Genomic DNA, 25,159 nt, shown 5'->3' with positions numbered 1-25,159 from the left:
AGGAACACTGCTTTGCATTTTTCACAATTACTAATAAGGCTTTAGATCTGTGGTTCTCAAACTTTTTTTTTCCCCACTCACATACCACTTTCAGTAATCCCTATGCCATCGGTACTCTATAATTAGTAAGGGATTGCTTAAGGTGGTATGTGAGTGGGAAGGGAAGGTTGAGAATCACTGCTCTAGACCCTATTATTACTGAAATATTTTGCTTGAGAAAAATTGTCATTGGCCCATTTCCTTTGAAGTTATGAAACCGTGAACATAACGAAACAATTAGGTACGATTAAAACAGTGGTTTTCAAACTTTAAGCAATCCCTTACTAATCACAGAGCACCTATGGCATAGGGAATACATAAAGTGGTATGTGAGTGGAAAGAAAAATGTTGAAACCACTGCTTTAGATTTTCATTAAAATGGTGCACTTCTTACCACATGCAGAAAAAATAAGACAGGAATATATAACAAAACAACTTACCTTGCATTCCAAGGCTTTAATGGTATCTTGGTCAATCTTATTTTGTCTCTCAAATGCAAGCATTGTAGTTTGAGTCTTTTCCACCTCTCGGTTTAAAACAGTCACAATATTTTCAAATGTCTGGATTTTCCGTTCAAGTGCATCAATCTTATTTTGACACCCTGCTAATATCTGACCAGAAAATGGTGGAGTCTGCAAATCTAAACTGTTCTTAGAACTAGAAGTTCCTTCATAGTGATCCATTTCTAAGTCATCATTTGATTCCACTGCAGCCTGCGTGTGTAAAGAGGTTAACGAACCTCTGTATGACAACGACAACATATTCTTTTCAATTTCTTGGACTCTGAGCTGCAGCTGAGTAATCAACGATGGGACAGAAAGTACTGATGCATTTTCATCATTATTAACAATGTCGGAATTGTGCAAGTCGCTGGTTTTCAGATTATTAGCAAACTGAAGTAATAAAGTGAGATGGGCTGCAACTGAACTATTTTCATGATCCTTGAGACGCTCTTTGCCAGCCTTTGTAAGTAAACATTAAAATATTCACTAAGCATTAAATGAATATCAAAACAGTTTTCAAGATATAATTTACAGTGCAGTCCCTATAGAAGTTTATAAAAACCCCTATGCTAAATTATACCCAACAGCAGAGACATATTTCAAACTAATATACTGATTTTAGATACCAGAGTTAAATAATAATTGGTCATGCAAATGTGACAGAAACAGATGGAATGGATCGCAGGTTATAGCTGAATACAATATAAATAAGGTGATGTGGGACTGGATAGGAGAATTGAAAAGGTAGAAGAAACTAATTCATTCTGTAAGGCACAACCAATATAACTATATAATCTAAATATAGAAATGTTTCTTTCACAAAAATTCACTTTCACATAAAGTCCTAATGTTATTAAAAAAACATCATTTTACACTGTTAGATATCTACATCAGCTCTTCATGCGAGGAATCAATGAAAATTATCTTTACTGTCTTCATTCTACTATTGATTCTTCATCATATCATTCAAATTATCCTTCATCTCTTATTCAATTCATCCTATTGCTAATCTGACTGCCAAGTTTCTCATTGTGGGGCGGCTTATGTATTTCTACATAATATTCAATAATTGATTTGAGACTAATTAAAAATGCCAGTTGTGCCCATCCTGCAAGAAGCTTTAAACCAAAAAAAAAGACTCATCCCATATTACAGAAATATCTATACTTCATTTTTATCATGAATGAAGTGTTTTGAGAGAAGTGAAAAGAGAAAGATTTTTAAAACAAAATAAACAACCACATTCACATTGCAGGAATGCCATAAAATGGATGGACAACCAGATATTTAATAAAACTTCTGTTTTAAAATTCACCCGGAATTTGCAAGTAAAAGGTCAAGTTCTTAAAACCTTACAAAACTGTCTCATTCACTCACACTATAAATTCTTACACAATGTTGGCTAAAAAACATTCTGCATAGATGATAAAAATTCATCATGGGTGTCAATTTCAAATGTCAGATCACACATTATTAATTTCAACCATAAACTATCTTGAAGAAGTATAGCCAATTTTATACCAAACATCATGGAGAATGTAATCTTCAGAGCATGTGCAATGCCAGGATGTCGATTTCAAAGGTACAATTTCTTTCCCAAAGTTATTTAAAAAAAGCAAAATATTTCTTCCTTGGTCTGAAATCCCATGAAGGAAACAAAAATTGTTTCGAAAAAGAGATTTACCAATTCCAACAAAAACCCATTAGTTTTTAAAAATAAAAAAGACATCTACCTTGAAATTGCAGCCTAAATCTGAAAAACGACAGCTATCACGTGTTCGGTTTCCTCCAGGAGAACGAGACTGGAAAACAGGTATCCAGCATACAATATAAAGGCAGTTCTTTTATTAAATTGACATTAAAAATAATTTCATTATTTCAGTACATCTTGTATGGCGATAACAACTTAACATTGGGCCTTGTCATCCTTTCTGGCTTGTGAGGTTACCCATCACAACATTTTTATTGTAATTCCATGAGGCTTCAAATGCCATGGTTTAGATTTGGGGTCTACCTAGCAACTCTACTGCTAATTATTTACTGGTGACGCAGTAAAATTATCAACCAAAGGGAATTCACCTTAGTGTTTCATTCAAATCTCCCATGCTTAATGATCAAGACCAATATTACAAGTAGGCCCAAAGAGAGTCATCATAAGAGAGTGTTTTAGAGCTGACAGCTTAACCATGTGTTGGTCTTGGACTCAATTCTCCAAATAAAGCTCATTTATGTCGGAATACAGCAATAGTAGAACAAATCTGAACATATGCACCAGATAGTATTTCAGAACAAAGACTACTGTAAATTTGATAAATTATAAGTTTACCATAATTTTAAAAAACTATTAAATGGAGTGGGTGCGGAGAAGATTTAGGAGAATGTTGCCAGGACTCAGAAGCCTGAGCAACAGGGAGAGGTTGATTTATTCCATGGAGCACAAGAGGATGTGGGGTGTTCTCACAGAGGTGTAAAAAATTCATAAGAATAGATTGGGTGAACACATAAATCTTTTTTCCCAGAGTAAGGGAATTGAGAACCAGGGGATGAGGTGGAGAGATTTAACAGGAACCAGAGAGGTAACTTTTTTTTTTACACAAAGGGCAGTTGGTATATGGAACAAGTTGGAAGTACTATTCAATTTCTAAGAAACATTCAGGTAGATACTGGATAGGATAAGTTTAGAGGGATATAGGCCAAACACAGGCAGGTGGGACAAAGGAGGGTGGGGCCCTTTGGTTAGCATGGACAGATTGGGCCATGCTGTATGACTCCAAACACACTAATAACAGAAGTGGGCTTCAGTTTATGGTTGTTTATAGAGAATATTGGCATGGAACTTCACTTTAGATAAGTAACTACAAGTTTTGATATCCAATTATATTTCCAGAGAAATTTTCAGTTGTCAATTATAATATAATTTGGAAATAATAGGGCTTTCTGAAATTACATGTCCTTAACTTTTTACCCCACAACATTCTTTTACCTCATGAATTTTAAAACCCTATATTTGCAGACTATTCCTTAAAAATAGCTTCCCCCACTCGGCACTCTGAAACCTGGATAATGATTGGGAAGTGAGAACAGTTTCGTTATATCCCTTTCTAAAAGAAGCATTTTAATGCTGTGATCAATCTAAGACAGCATGAATTGTGGCACATTTTCCAGTACATAATTTGAGGTTGAATAGGACCCAATATACTTCTCATGTTGTTTTAACTAAAAATTATCAACAATACATGCGCTCCCAGAGTCAGAGAGAGAGCGAGAGAGAGAGAGAGGACCGAGCACTTCTAGAGGCAGAGGTTGGAGAGGGAACCTTCCCCATCCTCCCATGGACCCTTCCTAACCTCCACCTCCTGATCCACCCATCTTCCTCACCTCCCCGACACCCTCCACCCCATTGATCCTCCCCCTAAATACTGCCTGGTCTTCACCATCCCCTCCGACCTTCCCCTCTTGTTCTCAGTAAAGGCCTCACCTTCATTCTCCTTTGCCCACACCTTAACGAGTTCTGAACTTTTCTTCTGTCAGCTCTTTCTTCATGCTTACTTCCACAACCAGGATTCTCAACCCCCCCACTACTGATACCTTCTCCCACTTTAAACCTTCTTCCTCCTCCTGGACACCTCGTTCTAGTCTTCTGAACCTTTATATTTCCAACTGCCACTGTGACATCAACCATATCGACTTCACTACACCTCTCACTCATTCCAATCTCACCCCTTCAGAACGCCTGGCCCTCCACTCTATCTGTATCAATCCAAACCTCACCAACAAACCTGCAGACAAGGTGACACTGTTATGGTTTGGCGCACTGACCCCTATCTGGCCAAAGCCAGACAACAACTCTCAGACACCTCCTCTTACTTACCCCTCCAACAGAACCCCACCAAAACTCATCAAACCACTGTATCACGCACCATTTCGGAACTCATCACTTTGAATCACTTCTCTGGCATGGCCTTCAACCTCATTGTTTCCCCAATCCCATTCTGACCGTTTCTACCTCCTACCCAACATCCACAAACCTAATTGTCCTGGCAGACCCATTGTGTCCACATGCTCCTGTCCCAACGAATTGGTCTCCACTTAACTTGACTCTGTTTTGTCCCACGAGGTCCAGTCCCTCCCCACTTACATCAGGGACACTTCACATGCCTTCCATCACTTCAACAACTTCCAGTGCACTGAACTCCATTGCCTCATATTTACCATGGATATCCAATCCCTATACACCTCCATTCCCCATACTGGCCTTAAAGCCCTTTGTTTCTTTTTGGACAAAAGAACCAACCAGTTTCCCTCCACCACCACCCTCCTCCTCTGGCTGGTCCTCACCCTCATTAATTTCTCCTTTGACTCATTGCACTTTCTCCAGTTTAAAGGGGTAGCCATGGGTACCCACATGGGCTTCAGCTATACCTGCCTTTTTGTTGGCTACGAGGAACAATCCATGCTACAAGCCTACACAGACAAGGCCCCTCAACTCCCTCCACTACATCGATGACTACTTTGCTGCTGCCAACTTCCACTCCGACCTCAAATTTACTTGATCCATCTCTAGCAACACTCTCCCTTTCCTCAATCTCTCTGTTTCCATCTCAGGATCTCAGGAGACAAACCTCTCTACAGACATCTTCTATAAACCCACCAACTCCCACAGCTACCTTGACTATACTTCTTCCCACCCTGTCTCTTGTAAGGATTCCATTCTGTTCTCTCAATTCTTCCATCTCCATCGCATCTGCACTCAGCATGAGGATTTCTATGCCAGATTATCAGAGATGCCCTTCTTTAAACAATGTGGATTTCCTTCTACCACCATCAACTCGACACACACCTGCATATCCTCCATAACCCGCACATCTGCCCTGGCCCCCTCCTTCCCAACACGCAACAAGGACAGGATTCCTCTTGTCCTCACTTACCACCCCACCAGCCTCTGCATCCAACACATCCTCCTCCATCATTTCTGCTACCTACTATGTGACCCCACCACCAGCCACATATTCCCCTCTCTGCCTTCCGTAAGGACCGCTCCCTCAGTGACTCCCTTATCTAATCCTCTCTCCCTACCAATCGTCCCTTTGGGACCTACCCCTATGACCACAGGAGATGCTCCACCTGCGCCCACACCACCTCCCTCAGCACCATTCAGAGCCCCAAACAGTCCTTCCAAGTGAAGCAATATTTCACTTATGAATCTGCAGGGGTCATCTAATGCATCCGGTTCTCCCGCTGTGGTCTCCTCTACATTGGAGACTGGACGCAGACTAAAAGATCGCTTTGTTGAGCAACTCAGCTCTGTCGGCCACAATAGCATCGATCTCCCGGTGGCTGCCCATTTCAATTCTCCATCCATTCCCTTGCCGACAGGTCTGTTCAAGGTCTCATGTACTTCCAGACTGAGACCACCCGTAAATTGGAGGAACAACACCTCATTTTCCAACTGGGCAACCTCCAATCGGTTGGCATTAATATCAACTTCTCTGGCTTTCGTTAAAACCCCACCCCTTGGTTCTCCTGTCATCTCTCCACTCCCTGTCTCCTATCGCACAGATATGATAAGTTCTACCTAGTCCCTTATCACATCCAATTAATGGCTTTTGTTGGTCTCCTCCCCCATTGTTTGAATTCTGAGACTTTCTGATATATTCTGCTTCTGCCTTTCCTGATTTACTTTTTCCTTGAAGAAAGGGCTCAGGCCCAAAATGGCAGCAATATATCTTTGTCTCCCACAGATGCTGAACAGACCAACTGAGTTCCTCCACGTTTCAGTGTTTTTAAACACAATGAGTTAAGAAGTAGACCTACCTTTTCTTTGTTAGCTGAGTCAAACTTAAATGTTTTTTTTTCTTTGGAATGAACTTTTTCACACACATGCTTCTGATATGTGAGGAAAGAAAAATGAGATTAAATTCTTGATATATTCACCAGAATAAACAAAGTTTATTAAGTTACAGTGAGCATTGATTTTAAAAAAACCCATATACTCTTGTTATCACCTACATTTTAATTTGTTGGATATGTATTAAGAATTCAGACCAATATAGTAAAGCTGCAGAAAGATTTTTCACAGAGATAGCATTAAATAATGTGCAGCTATAACATACATTAGCTACAGTGGATTTCATGCATTCTACTGAGAAAATTTAAAAGCAGAAATGGACATTAGTTACATTGTATCTTGATTGTGAGGTTCATAATAATCTTTTAACAATCTAAAGGAATATGGTACTGTAAAACTTCAACCAGAAATTTGGCATAGATTTTGTTTTCACTTCGACATCTGAGACGTACATGGAAAATTAGACTAAATAACCCATTTCTGTGAACTACAAAGACTTTGGCAGTGTAGTTGCCTTCAAAAAGAGTTATGGCGGTTAGAAATTCAAAATAGAATCTTTACAATGGAATTCCAAAGACTGATATGCAAACAGTAAAAAAAACTTTGTGAACAGTGGACAGTGGAAGTTTCAGCTCCAAAACCCATTGTGTTTCCAGAATTTTCTATTTTTATTCCAGATTTCTTGCATTTGTGATTTTTTAAAAACTTTTACTCAATAGTCTAATGATGCATTAACATTTCAGCTTTCACAAAAATTAAAAACTGCAGAAGCTGGAAACTTGAAATAAGAAATAAATTAGGTATGATAAAGTGTGGCGGATCAAAAGCATTAACCCTGAATGTTTCCAGCATTTTCTGGGGTATTTTTCCAGCTATTTCCTTTAAAATGAGATTGATCAGAATTATTGAGGAAGCTAAAATTCAGAACTTCAACATCTGGCTAAATCTCATGTAACAACCTAACAAGTCCAATTCTCGGACAAGACAACCCTTTCATTAGCTCACATTAAATTAATCACATTCAAATATATAAAATGTTTCCACCAGTATAGATTGGAATAATATTATACAATTGGAGTTGCACAAATTTTGAATTCCTACTCGAAGAATACACAGAAATCAAATTTTGTTATACATGTTATTCTATAGCAAGAAATGTTGGCACCAAACCTGCAAATCGTTCATAAACATCCTCACATCACATTGCTGACATTCCACCATATTATTTTTACATTCTTTTTCCAAATGATCTGCTAGTTTCTTCCTTAGAACCATCAATCCGCACCCTGTACTGCAAGGAATCAGTGAAAATTCACACTGAGTTACATGATCCTAGAAACAATAAAAAAAAGTTCTAAGACTTTAACTTCAGAAGTTACAATAGTTAAGATCTCTCAAAAATCATGAACAACTGAAAAGAGGATTGTCATTGAAGATACCTTTTAATACAAAATGAAATTATACCTATGACTTTGAACAATAACATTTTGGAAGGTTGGTATCATGAGATACAACATCTGGAAGATTGTTATGAAAAAGGAGTTTCCATGTCATTTGAATAGCTGAAGAAGAAATATAACTCGTCCACTAAGACCTTTTTTTGTTACCTTCAGTTGCAATCCTTCCTTAGGGCCCTGAAATGACTCTACCAGGACTCACCAAAAAGGAGAAACTACTCCATGAAGGAAATGTATAAAAGTTTATTTCTAGAATGTACTTTTTATTGATGAGTGAGGGCAAAGCCAGGTTTGCCAAGTCTAGGGTGAGATGGGTCAGACCTAGACACAACAATTGCTGAACAACTCTGGTCAGATCTATGTCAGGGAAGTTTGTTGGCTCATAATTTTCTCCATCAACTCTACCTCACCCCACAGAAATTACACCCATATAAACCTGAATTATCAGAGATATGCTTTTGATGTGGTGTAGAGATTGGTTCCTTTTTACGTTCTACCTGGCTTTGCATGAAGGTGAGGCACTTCTGGTATGACCTCTGTGATACCCTGACTAAGATCACAGGAGTCACCTTCCCAGTAGACCCAGAGCTTTGTCTTCTGGGGAACTTTGCCATGGTTGGTAGATCACTAACTAATTCTCAAATTAAGTTCACAGAAATTGCCCAGGAAATGCATAGTAGTAACATGGAAGTCTGATTCCCATCTACTCATGGTCTTCAGAGAAGAATAGCTGCATCCCATTCGAAAAGGTTACGTACAATCTTAGAAAAGGATGCAACACCTTCCTAAAAATCTGGCAGCCTTATTTAGAGCATATAGGTACCTCACTAGTGCCAATATAGTTATGATTGCTATTAGCTAGCCAGTGGACCTCTGTAAAGATTTTAACAATGTAGTACTATCGTGTCTCCATATGTTTTATTGTACACACTGACAATGGGATGATTTTTTTTTCTTTTCCTTCATTCTTTCTCAGTTTAATAGGACTTGCATAGAAGGGAGGGGTTTTCTTGATGTTTTACATTTGGTTTGATTTTTGATTGTTAAATGTATTAAAATTATAAATAAAATATTACAAAAAAATCATTAACAAGCAGCAACTTTCCACCACAAAAGCTATGCTGGCATGGATCCCTCTGGGTGAGTTTCCTACTTATTTAAACATTTTCTCTGTTTCAAGAAGAGCTATCTAGTTGTCTCATGTGGACTTGGATCCAAGCTTTCAAGTCCTGAGGAGCCAATTGGGTGACACATGTCAGATAAAAAAAATAATTAAAACATTTTTATGAAGTTAGCATTTAAAAAAATACATCTTCAGGATCTGGATATTACTGGCGAAGCTCGTATTTATTGTCCACCTTGAATTATCCACGATAAAGTGATGGTGAGCTGCCTTCTCGACCCACTGTAATATATCTGCTGAAGGTGGTCCTATCCTACCACTGGGTAAGAAGCTACTTGATTTAGAATCAGTTATGATAATGGACCAGCAAAATAATTCTGACAGGATAGTGTTCAACTTGGAGGGGAACCCAAAGGTAATGGTGTTCCCATGCAACTACTGTTCTTATCCTACTGTGAGGTAGAGGTCACATGGTTTACTTATTAATGTTGTGAATGAAAATGAAAGGGGTCTGATTTATAAGCCAGCAGATAAAATGAAAAATAAGTGGCATTGCAAATAGCAAGAAAGGGTGCCCAAGGATACAAAAGGAGATAGATCAGTTGTAAATGTGGTTGGAAAAATTATAGATCAAGTTTAATCCAGAGAAGTGCATTTAGGGAAGTTAAAAGCAAGTGTACAGTAAATGGCCCTGCGGCCAAACTGAACAGGAGCAGAGAATCATGGGATGTTGATCAAAATGATCCAAGTCACTGATGGAAGTTCCAATCTACAAACAAGCATGGAGATCAGGCTAATGAAACCATGACAAGAATGGATATAAAGCACCTGGGTGCAACATGCATTCAGAGTTATCAATCATAGTGTTCAGAAAAAGAAGGAGCAACAGCACAACTCTTCAAACAGTTAGAGGTGCTTTGACCAATTTCCTGATGGTCACTAATCAACGTGGAGGACAAACATGAACCAAACAGATATCATGAGCGATATGTGCATAACAGTTATACACAAATAGCTCCAATTTTTAGGCATTGGTGTTTCAATATTGTTAGGAAACAATGAAGTAAAATGATTGAGATACAAAAGATGGTTAACAGTTTTACAAATTATATAAGCTGAATAAAGGGAGGCAATTCAAACTAAGTCAGTAAAAATCATTAACACGTAGAATGACTAAAATTATTGGACATTATCAGAAGATCTTTATAAAACCAAGAGCCCTCAGTAAATCGAAAGATCTTCTTCACAAACCTTGCAGGAAGTCATTACATTTTAAAAAAAACCTGACAATTTCATGAAACTATAAGATTGTAAAACCCACCTCATAATTCTTCATTATGCTTTTCCAGGTACAACCAGGATTGATGCAATGTACTTTCAAATCCAAGATCTCCTTGGATACTGCAGCATCACTGAACATCTTTAAATATAAGCATAATTACTGAATTTCTTCAAACTGGTTTGAAAACTGAATACGGATAGAGTGCCTTTTTTTTTAAAAAATCAAAAGTTCTTGTGTCAAGAAATATACTTATTACTATTTTCTGTTATTTATCAGCATACAGTATATTTATAAATATATATTTTTGAATTTTAAATTTATTAAAAATTGTCTGGGCCTCAATGAAAATCTTTGCAACTTGTAACAATTTGTGACCAAGGCAGCAGCAGCAAAGATTTAAATAAAAGTTGAGTATCACTATCAAATTGAGGAACCATGTAGCGGAGTGGTCATCGAGGGAGCGGTCTGAGTCAGAGTGCTAAGGCTTTGGCTCAAGAGGCTTCGGCAAAAAGGTGTTGAGGTGGTGGTGCAGGAGTTGAAGTAAAGGCCACCCTATTCGAGGAACAAAAAGGATTCAAAAGGTAGGCACAGGAAAAGGGAGGTTTTATTTATCTTATTATTTTTTTCTCTCTAGTCATAGACAGTGGGAATGGCAGCCAAGGCAGGGGAATGGTCCTCTTGCAGAATGTGGGTAGTCAGAGAAGCCAGCTTCAAGGACACTTCATCTGGAGTAGTGCATCCAGCCACAGCTCCCTACAAACTGATTGGAGCTAGAGTTGGATGAACTCTGGATCATTCGAGATGCTGAGGAGGTGATAGACAGGAGTTACAGGGATACTATTGCACCTAGGAGGCAGGAGGAGAGTAGCTGGGTGAGAGTCAGGAGAGGGAAGAGGCAATCAGTGCAGGGCACCCCTGCGTATTATTTTGGATACTGTTTGGGGGAGGTACCTACCAGGAACAAGCCACAGTGAACAGGTTTCTGGTATAGAGCCTGGTCTTATGACTAAGAAGGAAAGGGAGGAGAATAGGCGAGCTGTATTGATAGGGGATTCTATTGTTAGGGGGACAGATGAGAGATTCTGTGGAAGGGATCAAGAATCCTGGACGGCACGTTGCCTCCCTGATGCCAGGGTCCGAGAAATAGCAGAACGAGTTAACGACATTGTCAGGAGGGAGGATGAGCAGCCAGATATTGTGGTCCATGTAAGGACTAATGATGTGGGTAGGAAGGGTGAGGAAGTCCTGCAAAGAGTGTTCAGGGAGTTGGGTGCAAAGTTGAAGGACAGCCCTCTAGGGTTGTGATATCAAGATTGCTACCCATGCCATGTGGCACTGAGGTTAGAAATAAGAGGATAATATAGCTTAACACATGGCTAAGGAGTTGATGAAAGTTTAGGGGGAATATTAGGGGGAAACTTCTTCACACAGGGAGTGTGGAATGAGCTGCCAGCTGAAATGGTGAATGCAGGCTCAATTTTAACATTTATGATGAATTTAGACAGGTACATGGATATGGAGGGCTATGGGGCCTGGCTACAGGTCAGTGGAACTAAGCAGAATAATAGTTCAGCATAGATTAGAAGGGCCAAAAGGCCTGTGTCTGTGCTGTAATGTCCTAAGGTTCTAACTGCAGTGGAAATTCAGTCTGAGTAAGATCCTATTCAGGCAAAAACAAACCTTGGGCAAGAATGAAACATTCTGGAAATACTAAGTTTAGGCTGTGTTTAAAAGGCGGCTTCTTACTAGTTGACTCCACATTACAGTCTTACATCAGCAGCCAAGGACTGGCTTTTAAACTTTTAAGAAGGGGCAAGAAATATTCCTAGAAATCCAGCATCCTTGCATGAAAGCATCAAGCTTGAGAAACCCTCTGTATCTTGTAAATCAGTTTTACAATTTATGGTGTTCTACACGTGTAATAATTTTCCCATCTCAAAATATCGAAAATATTAAGACCGAGTTAATTGTTAAGAATATTTTAAATGTTTCCTGTTAAGGCTCAATAAATGAATTATCTGTCCGTGTTAATTGGTGCAAGATTCTTGGTAAAGTTACCACAATGTATTTGACTTTTACAAAGAAGAACTGTGACATATCAGCGTAAAGGGAATGGAAACATTTATTTTTAGCTGACAGCCAATGCATGGAACATATCTAGGTCTCAACTTCTCTCATCTCAGTTATATTTCTATGATATGGAGAAACCTGAAAATCTAAAGATGATTTAATTTTTAACATCAAGAATCTTTAAATACTTGGGTAATTAATCAGGATCGAATTAATTTTTCACAGTTTACCCAAAAAAGATCACTGGACATTCATTTTCTATTTTCAGAAGGTAATTGGTAATTAGTGTCAAACAAGTGCATTCTCACAATTTCCCCCATGGGAATTCCTTAAAATATAAACTGTCCACTGAAGAGAATTTCCCAGGAATTTACAGTGCCAACAGAACATGGTTAGCACAACACTATTACAGCAAACTTTGAAACTGTGCTGTCTATATGTTCTCCCTGTGATCTACGCAGGGTTTCTCCCGCTCCCCAAAAATGTATGGAGTTTGCTGGTTAATTTGTGCATTTTAGTGGCATGGGCTCATGGGCTAAAGGGCCTATTTACTGGGCTGTAATTCAACATTGTTTTAAAAAATTGCTGATTGTCTCATTAAGACTTCTGTTTTTTTAAATTAAATGACACATATAAATTAAGAAATCAACATCAAGGCACTAATTGGTCTTTGTTCACTGATCTACTATCAATGTTTTTTTAAATCCCTCTTGTTAGAACTGGATTCCTGGATAATTGTGGGGAAAAAGCCGCCGCAATAAAAAAAAAGTTTAGTAAATTCCAAATACTAAAAAAGGATCCAGATTTTAAACGTCAATCAGTATATTTAACATATTATTTTACATGGAAACTGCTAAACATCATTGATTGAAAGGCTACTATTTCAAAATTCCATACCTTTCCTAAAGCCAAAATGCTGTCTTCATTAATATTCTGTGGGTCATCTTCTTTACATTTTTGGCAAACTGAACTTGTATTGTATCTGTTCAACAGAAGCAAAATAGTTCAATATGAACCTGTGGTAAACCACTGTTACACTGTGATTGGCTACTGCCTCTCGAGACCAATCCTACCCATTACCCCTTTGCATGGTCCCCACTCTTCCTGCCATGATCAGTCGATGATGAGGTTGGTTGCTGCTCCAGTCTATAGTCAATAAAAGCCTATCAGTTTCACAACCTCAGTCTTTTGTGGTAAATGATGGTGCATCAGGGCATTTACATTAAGCTAGTGTTGGAGCAATGTTAGAAAAAAACTTAAACTATAATTCTTATCCCTTTCTGCACTTTAAATTTGGAGTTACACCACATTAAGGGAAATGCATAGAAACCAGTGGTTAATTATATATCAAAAGTGGACTTTCAAACTCAATTTAATAAACTTATTCCTGCACTTGAACAATATTATGCATACAGGTTTATAAACAGAAATTAGAGAAAAACAAATGTCTCTCTCAACATAAAGGAAAACAAAATATAAACACTCTCCTCCAGCAGTAAATTGCTAATTTCCATACAGGTCACCTTCATCAAAAATATATATCAAAATCACATGAGTACCTCAAAGTGTTGAATCAGCTCAGTATTGAAAATGTTCCCAACATTTTTTCAATGAAAGCCCCACTTGTTGATTCCAATAAAATAGATGCTTCCTCCTAACATGATGACACCAAGAACTGCTCTTTTTACTGTGGGGGAGTCCCAGGGATTCTAAGGATCTGTCAGCAACTCTACAGCTGAGGCAGCTAGCATAGATAATTTATTTTCATGTTTGTTCATAAAGTTTCTAAATCAATTGCGTTAAAACATCTAAAGCCTACTACTCTCAAACATTACAGATGTAAATATCCTGCCTTTTGTGGCTGCGTCAGTGATTCTCAGCCTTTTTTCACCACACAGATCACCTTTAGTATTTATTTTACTTCCTGTGGACCACCTATAACAGACCCATAAATGGCCAGTGGGGGTGGTGGGGTTTGGCGAGGAGGAGGAAGCAAAGAGTCTAGCAAACTCTTCTCAGATCACAAACGAGATTCTTTTGTTCTGATTTGGTGGGGAAACATATTTTTTTGGTCGTCAAATTTACCACTTTGCTTTACATTTTACTTGTTTAACCTCACTATAGAGCATCTATAACAAACGATAGATGGAGAAATATTGTTCTCAAGGACAGCCACATGAAATATTTATGTTATTTGAAGAATAGAAGTGTGCAATTCATTTTAAATGTGAATTATATTTTCATTTAAAAATGTCAACAATCTTTTATCCTTTCCAACCCCATCAACTAGAGTAACTAATATCACAATAAACAATGTGGTGATTGAACTATTTGAAATTAAAGTATCAATTTGACCCTTTAGTCTCTCTTGTAAGCAAATAATTAGCTCGCTGCCAGAAACAAATATTTTTCTGCATTTTCTCTTTTTCAATTACTTTTAGTGAAGCACATCAGTTATAAAAACAGTAGTAATTAAAGGTAAAAATTACTTACTTGACAATCCATTCAACACATGCCCAGCAATATCGATGGCCACAGAGTGTTTGGTATGCCTTCCTCAAAACATTTTTACAAAAACTGCACAGGTATTTTTCCTCCGGTACATCATCACAGATAATTTGTGGAAAGCCAGAAGGTAGTTCATTTTCATCAGGTAACAAAGGCAGCCCGTTACAAACAAAACCATTGGATTCTTGAGCCATTAGAAACTGTTCATGCACCCACAGTGGCTTCCTGTCAAAAAGTAGCAAGGCTTCTTGGGTTAATATTTCTTAAGCAACCAAAGTAACAAATGTGAATTAAGAACAAGTCAAAAGTTTAAATTACCCAAGGGAAGAAGAGTAAGCTTTATAGTTCAGCTCTGCTTTTTCTTTGAAACTCCCTGGTATGACAAATCTGGAAATTTGTAACACATTCATACTAACCATACACACCCACACTAAACAAATTTAACAGGGTTTCCAGTAAAAGCTAATTGGTTTCTCACACAGAAGTTAGTTTCTGTTTTTGTGTAGAACAGTGGTTCCCACACTTTTTCATGCTTGTAGTGGCACTGAGCAGGAGGTAGTGACGCCAATACCACATGGCAGCCACCAAGAACACCTTGAATCCATTTATTGCTCACTATTGCCACCCCAAGTCTGGCCAGAAAATTCCTGCACTGGCTTCTTCATTAAACTTTACAGCAAAGACTGAAGGTTCAGAATACCCCTTTTTCCCTCACTGCCCCCTTGGTCTTTCTAGCATCCACTTTGGGAATCACTAATGAAGAACATAACACAATGTACAATGAACTAACTAACACAACTATCACATAATTTATAAATTGGTTTATAAAATATGATAAATGTTTTAGAAAGGTCAAAGCTTTCATTTCATTTAAACAGATGGACTATAGTACACCTAAAATTTTCTATCTCCCACTATTATAATATAACAGAAGACATATGTGCAGTCTTTATTTAGGTTGTGAAGGATGTGCAATTGTTGGATTTTTAGGTTGTGTTATTGTGGATTTTTTCTTCAATCATGAACATTTTGTTTTGAAAAATACAGATGATCATTTGTCAACAATAATGTTAGTTAATGTAGTTCTTGAGTGTTTCAATCCATTTTATCTCTGCCATCTCCTTAAGTTTGTGCCCTCAAACCTTTACCCATGAAACACCTCTTTTTTTGATCCACTTTATCCCACAATTAAGACACAGCCTTGCATTCTGATCATCCCAAATTCTACCACAGGGAATTGAACCTTGTTGCACATGAAAATAGACACATTGTTCCTGAAGAGATACAGGTAAAATGTTACTTGGGATTAAAAATGTTAATGTGTAGTACAAAAAATGACTTGTTTGGCTAAATTTAATGTTCCCATTTCATGCAATTTTAAAAATGTAACTGCTCTTGATATTTCAAATACAATACAGATAAGTAAATAAAAATGAAAATACACAAATTTCAACATGTGTTATGTTAAAGGAATTTATGAAGTGCATATAAAAGCTGGGGCATTCTGCTATTCAAATTTAAAAAAAAAAGTTTCAGGTGAATTACTGTGAACAATTTAAAAGAGGTGAAAATTTTATAGAGGGTGCAAACAATTTACTACAATAATTCTGGGGATGAGAGATTACAGATACATGGATAGACTGGAGACTATTCTAAGAGCAGAAATTTGATACAAATGCTAGTTAAAATCAAAACCAATTAGTACATAGCAAATAAAAGGAAACTATTTTGAGTGAGAGGATTAATATTAGATGGCACATATGTAACATGACTGGTAAATTAGTCATAGTTCATACAGGTGGGAGGAATTTGGTAAAATTAGAGTAGGATACATACATACACACTTTTTAAAACATATCTTATTTGAAATACTGAAGAATTCATATTCAGTAACATTGCAGGATCTATGGAGAATCTTATGTACATTTCACAAGTAGATGCTAATTGAAATGACATCATTAAATGAATAGACCATTGTTTGGAATTGGAGACAGGCTGGATGGTTGGATAACTACAAGGCTTCCGACCTTTCTGCAAAGTGCTAACAGAAAGGTCACTCCTGGGTTTTGTTTACCTAAGACAACAGCTTGAACAGAAGGATAACTCCTGTTATTTGCTGAAGAAGTTGTGGGTTTTTGCAAGTGAGAGAGTCACATGGCTTTCTGGCAGTTGGAGAGAGGGAGAGAGAGAGAGAGAGAGAGAGAGAGAAACAGAAGACTAGTTCAACAAGCTCTCTCAGCTAGTGTGTGTGTGACACTGAAAGCAGCTGAACAGAGCAAGCCAGGAAGAGCTGGTTGGAAACAGAAAGTTCCAGAGCGGTGGATGGCTGGAAGTGCTATCTGTCTGATGTTTCTCTTGGAATAAGTGGAACAGAAAGGAGCTCTGTGGTAGCCTGAAAGAAAGAAAGAGGTTACCATCTGGAAAAACCTGATGGGGCAAGTTTCATCAGCGAGACATTGAGGTGACTAATGGTGGTACCTCTGTTGTGGAAATCCTGCAAACCCTACAAGGACCTTCCTGAGCGGTAAACATTTACCTTTAGAGCACCAAAGCCTGGTGAACTTTATACATGTTAAATTCTGTGCACAGTATAAGAATTGCCTGCAACCAGAGAACTTAGAAGAAGGAGAAGTGAGATTGAACTGTGAACCAAAGAACTTTTCTTAAATTTACACATTACATACACGTGCGCTTAGAATTAGAAGGGGGTTAATTTAGGTTAGTTAAGTATTGAGATAAGTTAAAGTTTGATTCTATTTTCATGTTTAAAGTTGATTAAAAACAACTTTTGTTTTAAAAAACTACTTGTCTTGGTGAATGTCTATTGCTGCTTGGGTTTTGGGGTCCTTTGGGATCGTAACACAAGGAAAAATATTTGAAGCAAACCATATGATTCAGATTTGGAATACATTTCCTAATGGGGTGTTGGATTTTGTATGATCTCTCAAAAGAGAACGAGATAAATGAATGATCGAAAAACAATTGGACAGAGAAAATAGCAGCAATTTGGAGTTTCCCAAAAGAGAAAGGGTAAACTCTATGGATTAATGGGTCTTTTTTATTCATGCACTGCACTATAATGTACAACTTATGGATTTCAATATTTGACTTTTTAAACTCAGTTTTTTTTTCCTCCTCCTCACATAACATCCCTGGTTTATCTTGTCCATTTAACTACTCTTCAATGTTGCCCATTCAGAGCCAGCTCTTCAGCGCTTGACGTCCTGCTTTGCGGAAACTGCCAAAATGTTTGGCCTGGAAGTCAGCCTGAAGAAAACTGAGGTCCTCCATCAGCCAGCTCCCCACCATGACTACCAGCCCCCCCACATCTCCATCGGGCACACAAAACTCAAAACGGTCAACCAGTTTACCTATCTCGGCTGCACCATTTCATCAGATGCAAGGATCGACAATGAGATAGACAACAGACTCGCCAAGGCAAATAGCGCCTTTGGAAGACTACACAAAAGAGTCTGGAAAAACAACCAACTGAAAAACCTCACAAAGATAAGCGTATACAGAGCCGTTGTCATACCCACACTCCTGTTCGGCTCCGAATCATGGGTCCTCTACCGGCACCACCTACGGCTCCTAGAACGCTTCCACCAGCGTTGTCTCCGCTCCATCCTCAACATCCATTGGAGCGCTCACACCCCTAACGTCGAGGTACTCGAGATGGCAGAGGTCGACAGCATCGAGTCCACGCTGCTGAAGATCCAGCTGCGCTGGATGGGTCACGTCTCCAGAATGGAGGACCATCGCCTTCCCAAGATCGTATTATATGGCGAGCTCTCCACTGGCCACCGTGACAGAGGTGCACCAAAGAAAAGGTACAAGGACTGCCTAAAGAAATCTCTTGGTGCCTGCCACATTGACCACCGCCAGTGGGCTGATAACGCCTCAAACCGTGCATCTTGGCGCCTCACAGTTTGGCGGGCAGCAGCCTCCTTTGAAGAAGACCGCAGAGCCCACCTCACTGACAAAAGGCAAAGGAGGAAAAACCCAACACCCAACCCCAACCAACCAATTTTCCCTTGCAACCGCTGCAATCGTGTCTGCCTGTCCCGCATCGGACTGGTCAGCCACAAACGAGCCTGCAGCTGACGTGGACTTTTTACCCCCTCCATAAATCTTCGTCCGCGAAGCCAAGCCAAAGAAGAATGTGGCTTTAGCAGTCAAAGGCTGACAGGCTATTCAATTATCAATGGCTTTACTGGCAAAGATCAGTCTTTTCCATATAAAGTACAAATAGTGATCAACATTGGGTAAATTGGCACCCCTTCCATCAAGGTAAGTCCTACCAATGCAACATCTCCACAGGTTAGCTCAACTATGAGATTTTGGGGGCGTGGCAAGATGGCGTAGAGTCTAGACGTGTAATCTCGACCTCTCTGGCCAGACTTTTAAGTACCCGTTTTTTAACCCTTTGTTTTCAAGTATAAACGTTTTAAATTTTAGTTTAAAGTATTAAGGAACTATTATAGCCATTAATGGTAAAAGGATTAAACCTCAAGTGCAGAAGAAGTTACATTTTCGAAGTGTTGAAGATTTGGGGCCTAGATGACTTGATACAGCCCCAGGCTCAATCTCTTCATTGTCTAAACCTCAAAGACTGCCTGTGGGAGCTGAAAAAATGTCTATTACTCACCAAGTGAAGGATGGCGCTGGAATTACCCGTTCTCTGGAAGAAGGTGTGTGTACCCAAGAAGTGGATCCCGATTTGGAAAGCCTTTCGATTTCAATGGAGGGAGCACACAGGAAGACGACTCCATTGTTGGAAATGCATCAGGAAGCATTTCAACCTGAAGATATCGCTTTCCTTTGTGATTTTGTGAAAAAACGAGATGCGAGGGGAGACCAGCCGCGACCCCCTGAGGAAGTCGGGGAGCCGTCACTGTGAGTCCAGACCCGCAGTAAAACTTTTAAAATGCCTTCTGTTGAGTTGCAGCAGGAGCTGCAGTTACCTGGTTCTGCCACTACATCAGAGAAAGCAGGGCTGAGCTTTTCTGATCTACAGTGTAAGCAACTAAATGCAGTTATTCAGCCTCTAATGAATGAGATGGTTCAAATGATAAGTTCAGAATTGAATATAGTTAAAGCACGTGTGGATGCATCTTATGAAGAATTTTAAAAATTTCAGACTGCTTTTTTGGACTGTAAACAACAAGTGGCTTCTAACACAGAAAAAGTGTTGAAGGTTGAAAAATCAGTCATAGAATTGGGAGAACGAGACAAGGAGTTAGCAAGGAAAATAGACTACTTGGAGAATCAATGCAAAAGGAATAATGTGAAAATCATTGGTTTGCCAGAAAGTATAGAAGGACAAGATCCTCTTCATTTTTTTAAAGACTGGATCCCACAAGTATTAGGGCAAGAATTTTTTTCTGGAGGCTTGGTACTGGAAAGAGCCCATAGAGCTCTAAGAAGAACACCCTTAGATGGTCAACCACCGAGACCGGTAACAATTCGATGTTTGAATTATTTGGACAGAGAAGCAATACTTCGACTAGCAGTGCAAAATGCGAGACAACGACAAACTCCGTTATTGATTCAGAATAGCAGAGTTTTTTAAAATCCTGATTTGAGTCAAGAGGTCATTCAATGTCAATGTCGATTTAATCCAGTTAAAGAAGTTTTGTGGCATAAAGGTTATGTCTACTTTTCGCTACCCGGCAATGTTGAAGGTGTTTTATGGAGACTATCAATTTCAGTTTTTTGAGAATGATGGTGAAGCAATGATTTTTGCCGATTCATTCCCAGATAAAGAGGATAAAGATGTAGTCCACCATTGTCTCCTAAAGAAAAATCTGATTGTTCTGGAAATGGAAGAAATGGCAGAAATAGGAATGGAAAGAGTTCAACTTCTTCTGAAATGGAATCTTCGAGATTGGAATCTCTTGGATGAAAAGAAGAATTTTCTTTTTCTTACTCTATTTTTTTTGTTATTATGATATTTTGATGTTATTCATTGTTTGGCTGGGGAGGGAGAGATTTGCTCTAAGTTCTTTACTAGTCATCAGCCACTGGTGGGTGACCCAGACCCAATTTTTGTTTAGTTTTGCTAGTTTTTTTTGGGGGGGGGGGGGAATTTTCTTTTTTTTTTATTTTTTTTTATTTTAGTTAGCTTTTAATTTGTAATTTTTGTTCTTATTGGAGGGCCTATATACGTTGATTTGAGTTTTCATACAAAGATATTATTGGTATTTAGTAATAATAGTAGATATGTCGAAGCTGAGGTTTGCTACTTTTAATGTTCGAGGATTAAACAGTCCGATTAAGCGTAAGCGAGTCTTGTCGTACATTAAGAAAATGAAAATCGATATTGCTTTTTTACAAGAAACACATTTGAATGTGAAGGAAAGTATGAAATTAAAGAGGGACTGGGTTGGGCATGTATATTCTTCTTCATTTAATTCTAGGGCTAAAGGCGTAGCAATCTTGATACATAAAAATTTATCTTTTGAATTACAATCAATGGAGGAAAAGGCAGGATGTATTCTCAAATTGAATTGTAAGATTTTTAGTGAATTTTGGACTTTACTTAATATTTATGCCCCAAATGTAGATGATGAAATATTTATTTCAGATGCATCTTTATGTTTGGGTCAGGCTAATGATAATATTTTAGTTGGTAGTTTGCAACCTCTGAAAGGCTTGGGATTAGATAAGTTTCAGCTTGGTTTTGTATATTTAGCTTCATCTGTAGCGAAAAAATGTATTGCTAGTACGTGGAAAGATACAAATATGATTGATATTAATAGATGGCATAATGAGATATTGTTTAATAATAGAAAAAATTATGTATGTTTCGCGTGATAATTATAATTTTTTTATTAATAAGTGGTTGTTATATTCAGAATATTACATTTCAATTTACATTGATTAGATCTTAATATGTATATTTAATTTTTCTTTAATATTTTTTCTTTTTTCTTTCTTTATAGCTCTCCTTAGGAGAGTTGGCTGAAGGGGGGGGGGGGTTTCTTTTCTTTTTTTTCCTATATATAAAAAATGACGTTCATGTTTATGGTTAATTGTTGTATACGTCATATACTATTTGTTTTTTGAACAAATAAATAAAGTTTTTTAAAAACTATGAGATTTTTCTATATGGTTTAGCTACTAACTGGCACAAACAGCTAAGTTCTAACAGCGAGTTTTAATTTCTTGAAGTGAATCTGTGTTTTAGTTGAAATATAAACAAAAATAATGATAAAACATTGCCCAACAATCAGAATTAAGACTTTACAACTATATGCATTTTGTAGAAATTCATTGAGTAAGTTTCTAGTTAATGAAGTAAATACTCCTTCAATCACATCATGGCAGATTAAATCAGAATGACCCTAACTTTCAATAGGTTTGGTTCCAAACTGCGCATCGTAAGTCGGGATCTACATGTATAGATTAAAAAAATACTGTGACAGTCTTATCATGCATTCCTGGAATAAGACAAAAAATAATTGAAAATAGAGTTCAGACACAGGTAGGACGGGGCATCAGGGAGAGGGTGCTGAAAACCTTTATCATACGTTGCAGTTGATCCCCATGGCCATGGCGTCCCACCAACTGAGAACTCCACAGCACTGAAAAGCCTTCTCTCCTTTCCACCGCTCGATCTACATCCTTCAGGTGGCGAGTGAGATGATCCCCGCTCTCAACACCCCCTCTCCCTCACTCACCATCTCCTCAATGCACTGGGTAACTAAGGGCAGCGGTGTCACCTCACAATCTACGTTGTGATTTGGAACGCATGTGCAGACTGCCGTCATTCTCTCTCCCTCCCCAGTGACAGAAATCTGCGCATGCATTCCAAGTCACCTTTTTTTTTTAAAAAAAGGCATTGGATCCGTCAAAGCAAGTTTCCTCGACATCACTACAAGATGAGCACCAAAATGATGAGGGGAGTGGCAGTGGGAAGTGATCTGCATGCACTGTTTGGACAGCATTTCCTTCAGAGAAGGAAAAGCAAATATGTTGTAACAGTTAGACCTGACTTACCTTTATTCAAAATGGATTCTGATTTTTGTAACTTCGAAATATGTTGTCAGAAAATCATAAGTTGGGATCTATCTGTATTTTCATAATGCAAATAGTGAGATTGATCTTATCTAAAGAACAATAGTAAATGGCAATGATAAGGCAACAAGACAGGGTTCTATGATTAATGTTAAAGTAAGTGTGGGGATTAAAACCTTGAAAGTTCTGAATCATTTAAATTTAAATTTAGACATACAGCATGATAACAAGCCCTTTTGGCCCATGAGCCTATGCCACCCAATTACACCCAAATGACCTACAACCCCCAGTACACTTTGAACGGTTAGGAGAAAACTGGAGCCTCTGGGGAAAACCCACACAGTCACAGGAAGAACAATCACACTACTTACAGACAGCACAAGATTCAAACCTCTGTCCCAATTAGAGGCATTGTAATAATGTCGCACCAACTGCTACACTAACCATGACGCCCGAAACTGCTGAATCCTTTTTTGGAGCAGAATTATTTGTAGATGACAACTGTCGATTTTTAAAATATCCTACAAAAGGTGAGTATTTAAAGTGTACCAACTCTTTGTAAGCTGTCCCATACTGTCACCAATCATCTTATATGAAATTATTTTGTGAAACTAACTTCTGTGTAGTTTTACGTTAATTCTAAAGGAGGAACAAAGGAAACTTCAGCAGATGTACAGTACAAAGAAAAATACTGAATTTAAAGTGGAATACTTCTATTATGAACACGAAATTTAAAATCTTGAAAACTAGCTGAGAAAAAATTGCTACATCTACGTCACAACTTCAACAAAATCACCTCTCTCACGTTATGACAACTTCAAACACCTTAATTGCTGTAACAGAATTAAATATATCTCCAATTTTATTCCATTAAGTCAGTTTCAGGTTTGAGAATAACAAGTTATTCTTCTGATTATATTTTTAGTTCCTGCCAAAGGAAGGCAGATGGTCTTTTCTCTGATTATTAATAAATATTTTCATTTGAGAAGTAACTCAGTAAATGTATGATACAATAGAATGCTTTATGATACCTGTTACAATAGTTAATATTTCCTTGTTCATTGTGCTTCTCTCTTTTTTTACAAATGCAAAGTTTCACTTCCCTTTTCTTTCCCCCCTTTCAGCTTCATAAAATCGAATAACATCCCAGTGCTTGGTTCGTATATTCTCACTATATTTACTTTTGGGATTTAGTCTCAAAGTCAGTCCATAAGAATGTGGTTAAATTGTTTCTGATCTTGTGGTGAATGGATCTGAAAAGGATTGTGCTTAATGTTTCCTGATAGATCATGGAGCAGATTAAATGGCCCATGCCCAATTGTTTCAGTTACCTGAATGCAAAGCCATGATTTTTGTCTAGACTGAGGGCAATGTTTGAATGCCAATAATTTTTACTGCACAGCATTTTAATTTAAAAAATTGGATCCAAAATTCAATACTCTGAAACAAAAAAAAAATTCTTGAAAGAGTCTGTCTACCCCATCCATCAAATTATACTGATGGCAGATTTTTATCTGAAATATTTTTTGGATGATTTTAAATTAAACTGTTGAACTAATGCTTCGACTGCAGGAAAAAAATAGCATTGATATACAACTTGCTTTCAGAACCTCAAACAGGTGTCTTAAATGAGTCTCATAAGGAGCCTCAATCAATTTATTAAAATAGTTAACTGCTCAGAAAATTAATAAAACAAAAAAATTATCTTCCTTAATCTGCATATTGGTAATCTATTAAGAATTTTATTTATGATGATACTGAAGGGAACCTCAAAGGGTTCTAAGAAAGAGTCATATCACTTAGTGCACATCTGATCTGCTTCATTTACAGCTCTGGGATTTGTATCTGGGAATGGTCAAAGGAAATCAGTTGCCAAAAACAGGAAGATTTGACCCATTTCAGTTTTAGTTGGAAAATTACACATACTAAAATTTTAGGATTTTGTGGGACTCTGCCACACAAAGCAGATAGGCTTGGGCCTCAAATCTTAAGCCTGATGTTCTAGTTTATTTTCTATAAAACTACTTCGCTCACACAGTTGATCATCACATGCACATCAATTGTACATCTTAAAAACATGGCTTTTTTTTTCTTTAAAGGAAAGTCACACCCAAATTTCAGCAATGTGTTCGTTCCAAGATTAATTTCAATCAGTGAGTGAGGGTTTTTTCCCCCACAAACATTCTATTGTTGATACTATTTCCAGGAATCACAGCAAGTAGCTCAATAGCATTTTCCATGGTTTAACTAAGCCACCTGCAGCAAAAAAAAATTCCCATATTAGGAATGTTGCTCTCATGTTCCAGTTTT

The 25,159-nt window shown here is 37.9% G+C and overlaps 1 protein-coding gene across 3 annotated transcripts in view; it reads right to left on the bottom strand.

Annotated features, from left to right (window-relative positions):
• Positions 1-25,159, bottom strand: part of traf1 (TNF receptor-associated factor 1) — a 66,650-nt gene that overhangs the window by 20,472 nt on the left and 21,019 nt on the right. For 2 of the 3 annotated variants that reach the window (XM_069887579.1, XM_069887594.1), the window contains 7 exons: positions 14,816-15,055; positions 13,220-13,304; positions 10,292-10,390; positions 7,561-7,722; positions 6,357-6,428; positions 2,276-2,344; positions 480-1,001 (listed from right to left, as the gene is read on the bottom strand). In XM_069887579.1, the coding sequence (XP_069743680.1) occupies positions 480-1,001; positions 2,276-2,344; positions 6,357-6,428; positions 7,561-7,722; positions 10,292-10,390; positions 13,220-13,304; positions 14,816-15,055 (1,249 nt within the window). Of the gene's footprint in view, positions 1-479; positions 1,002-2,275; positions 2,345-6,356; positions 6,429-7,560; positions 7,723-10,291; positions 10,391-13,219; positions 13,305-14,815; positions 15,056-15,148; positions 15,256-25,159 lie in introns of those variants that run through there. The other variant, XM_069887586.1, reaches the window with a different exon arrangement.

This window comes from Narcine bancroftii, chromosome 1 (assembly GCF_036971445.1).
Source record: "Narcine bancroftii isolate sNarBan1 chromosome 1, sNarBan1.hap1, whole genome shotgun sequence".
Classification (NCBI taxonomy): Eukaryota; Metazoa; Chordata; class Chondrichthyes; order Torpediniformes; family Narcinidae; genus Narcine; species Narcine bancroftii.
The sequence above is the reverse complement of the archived record's forward strand: the minus strand, read 5'-3'. Positions and strand labels throughout refer to the sequence as shown.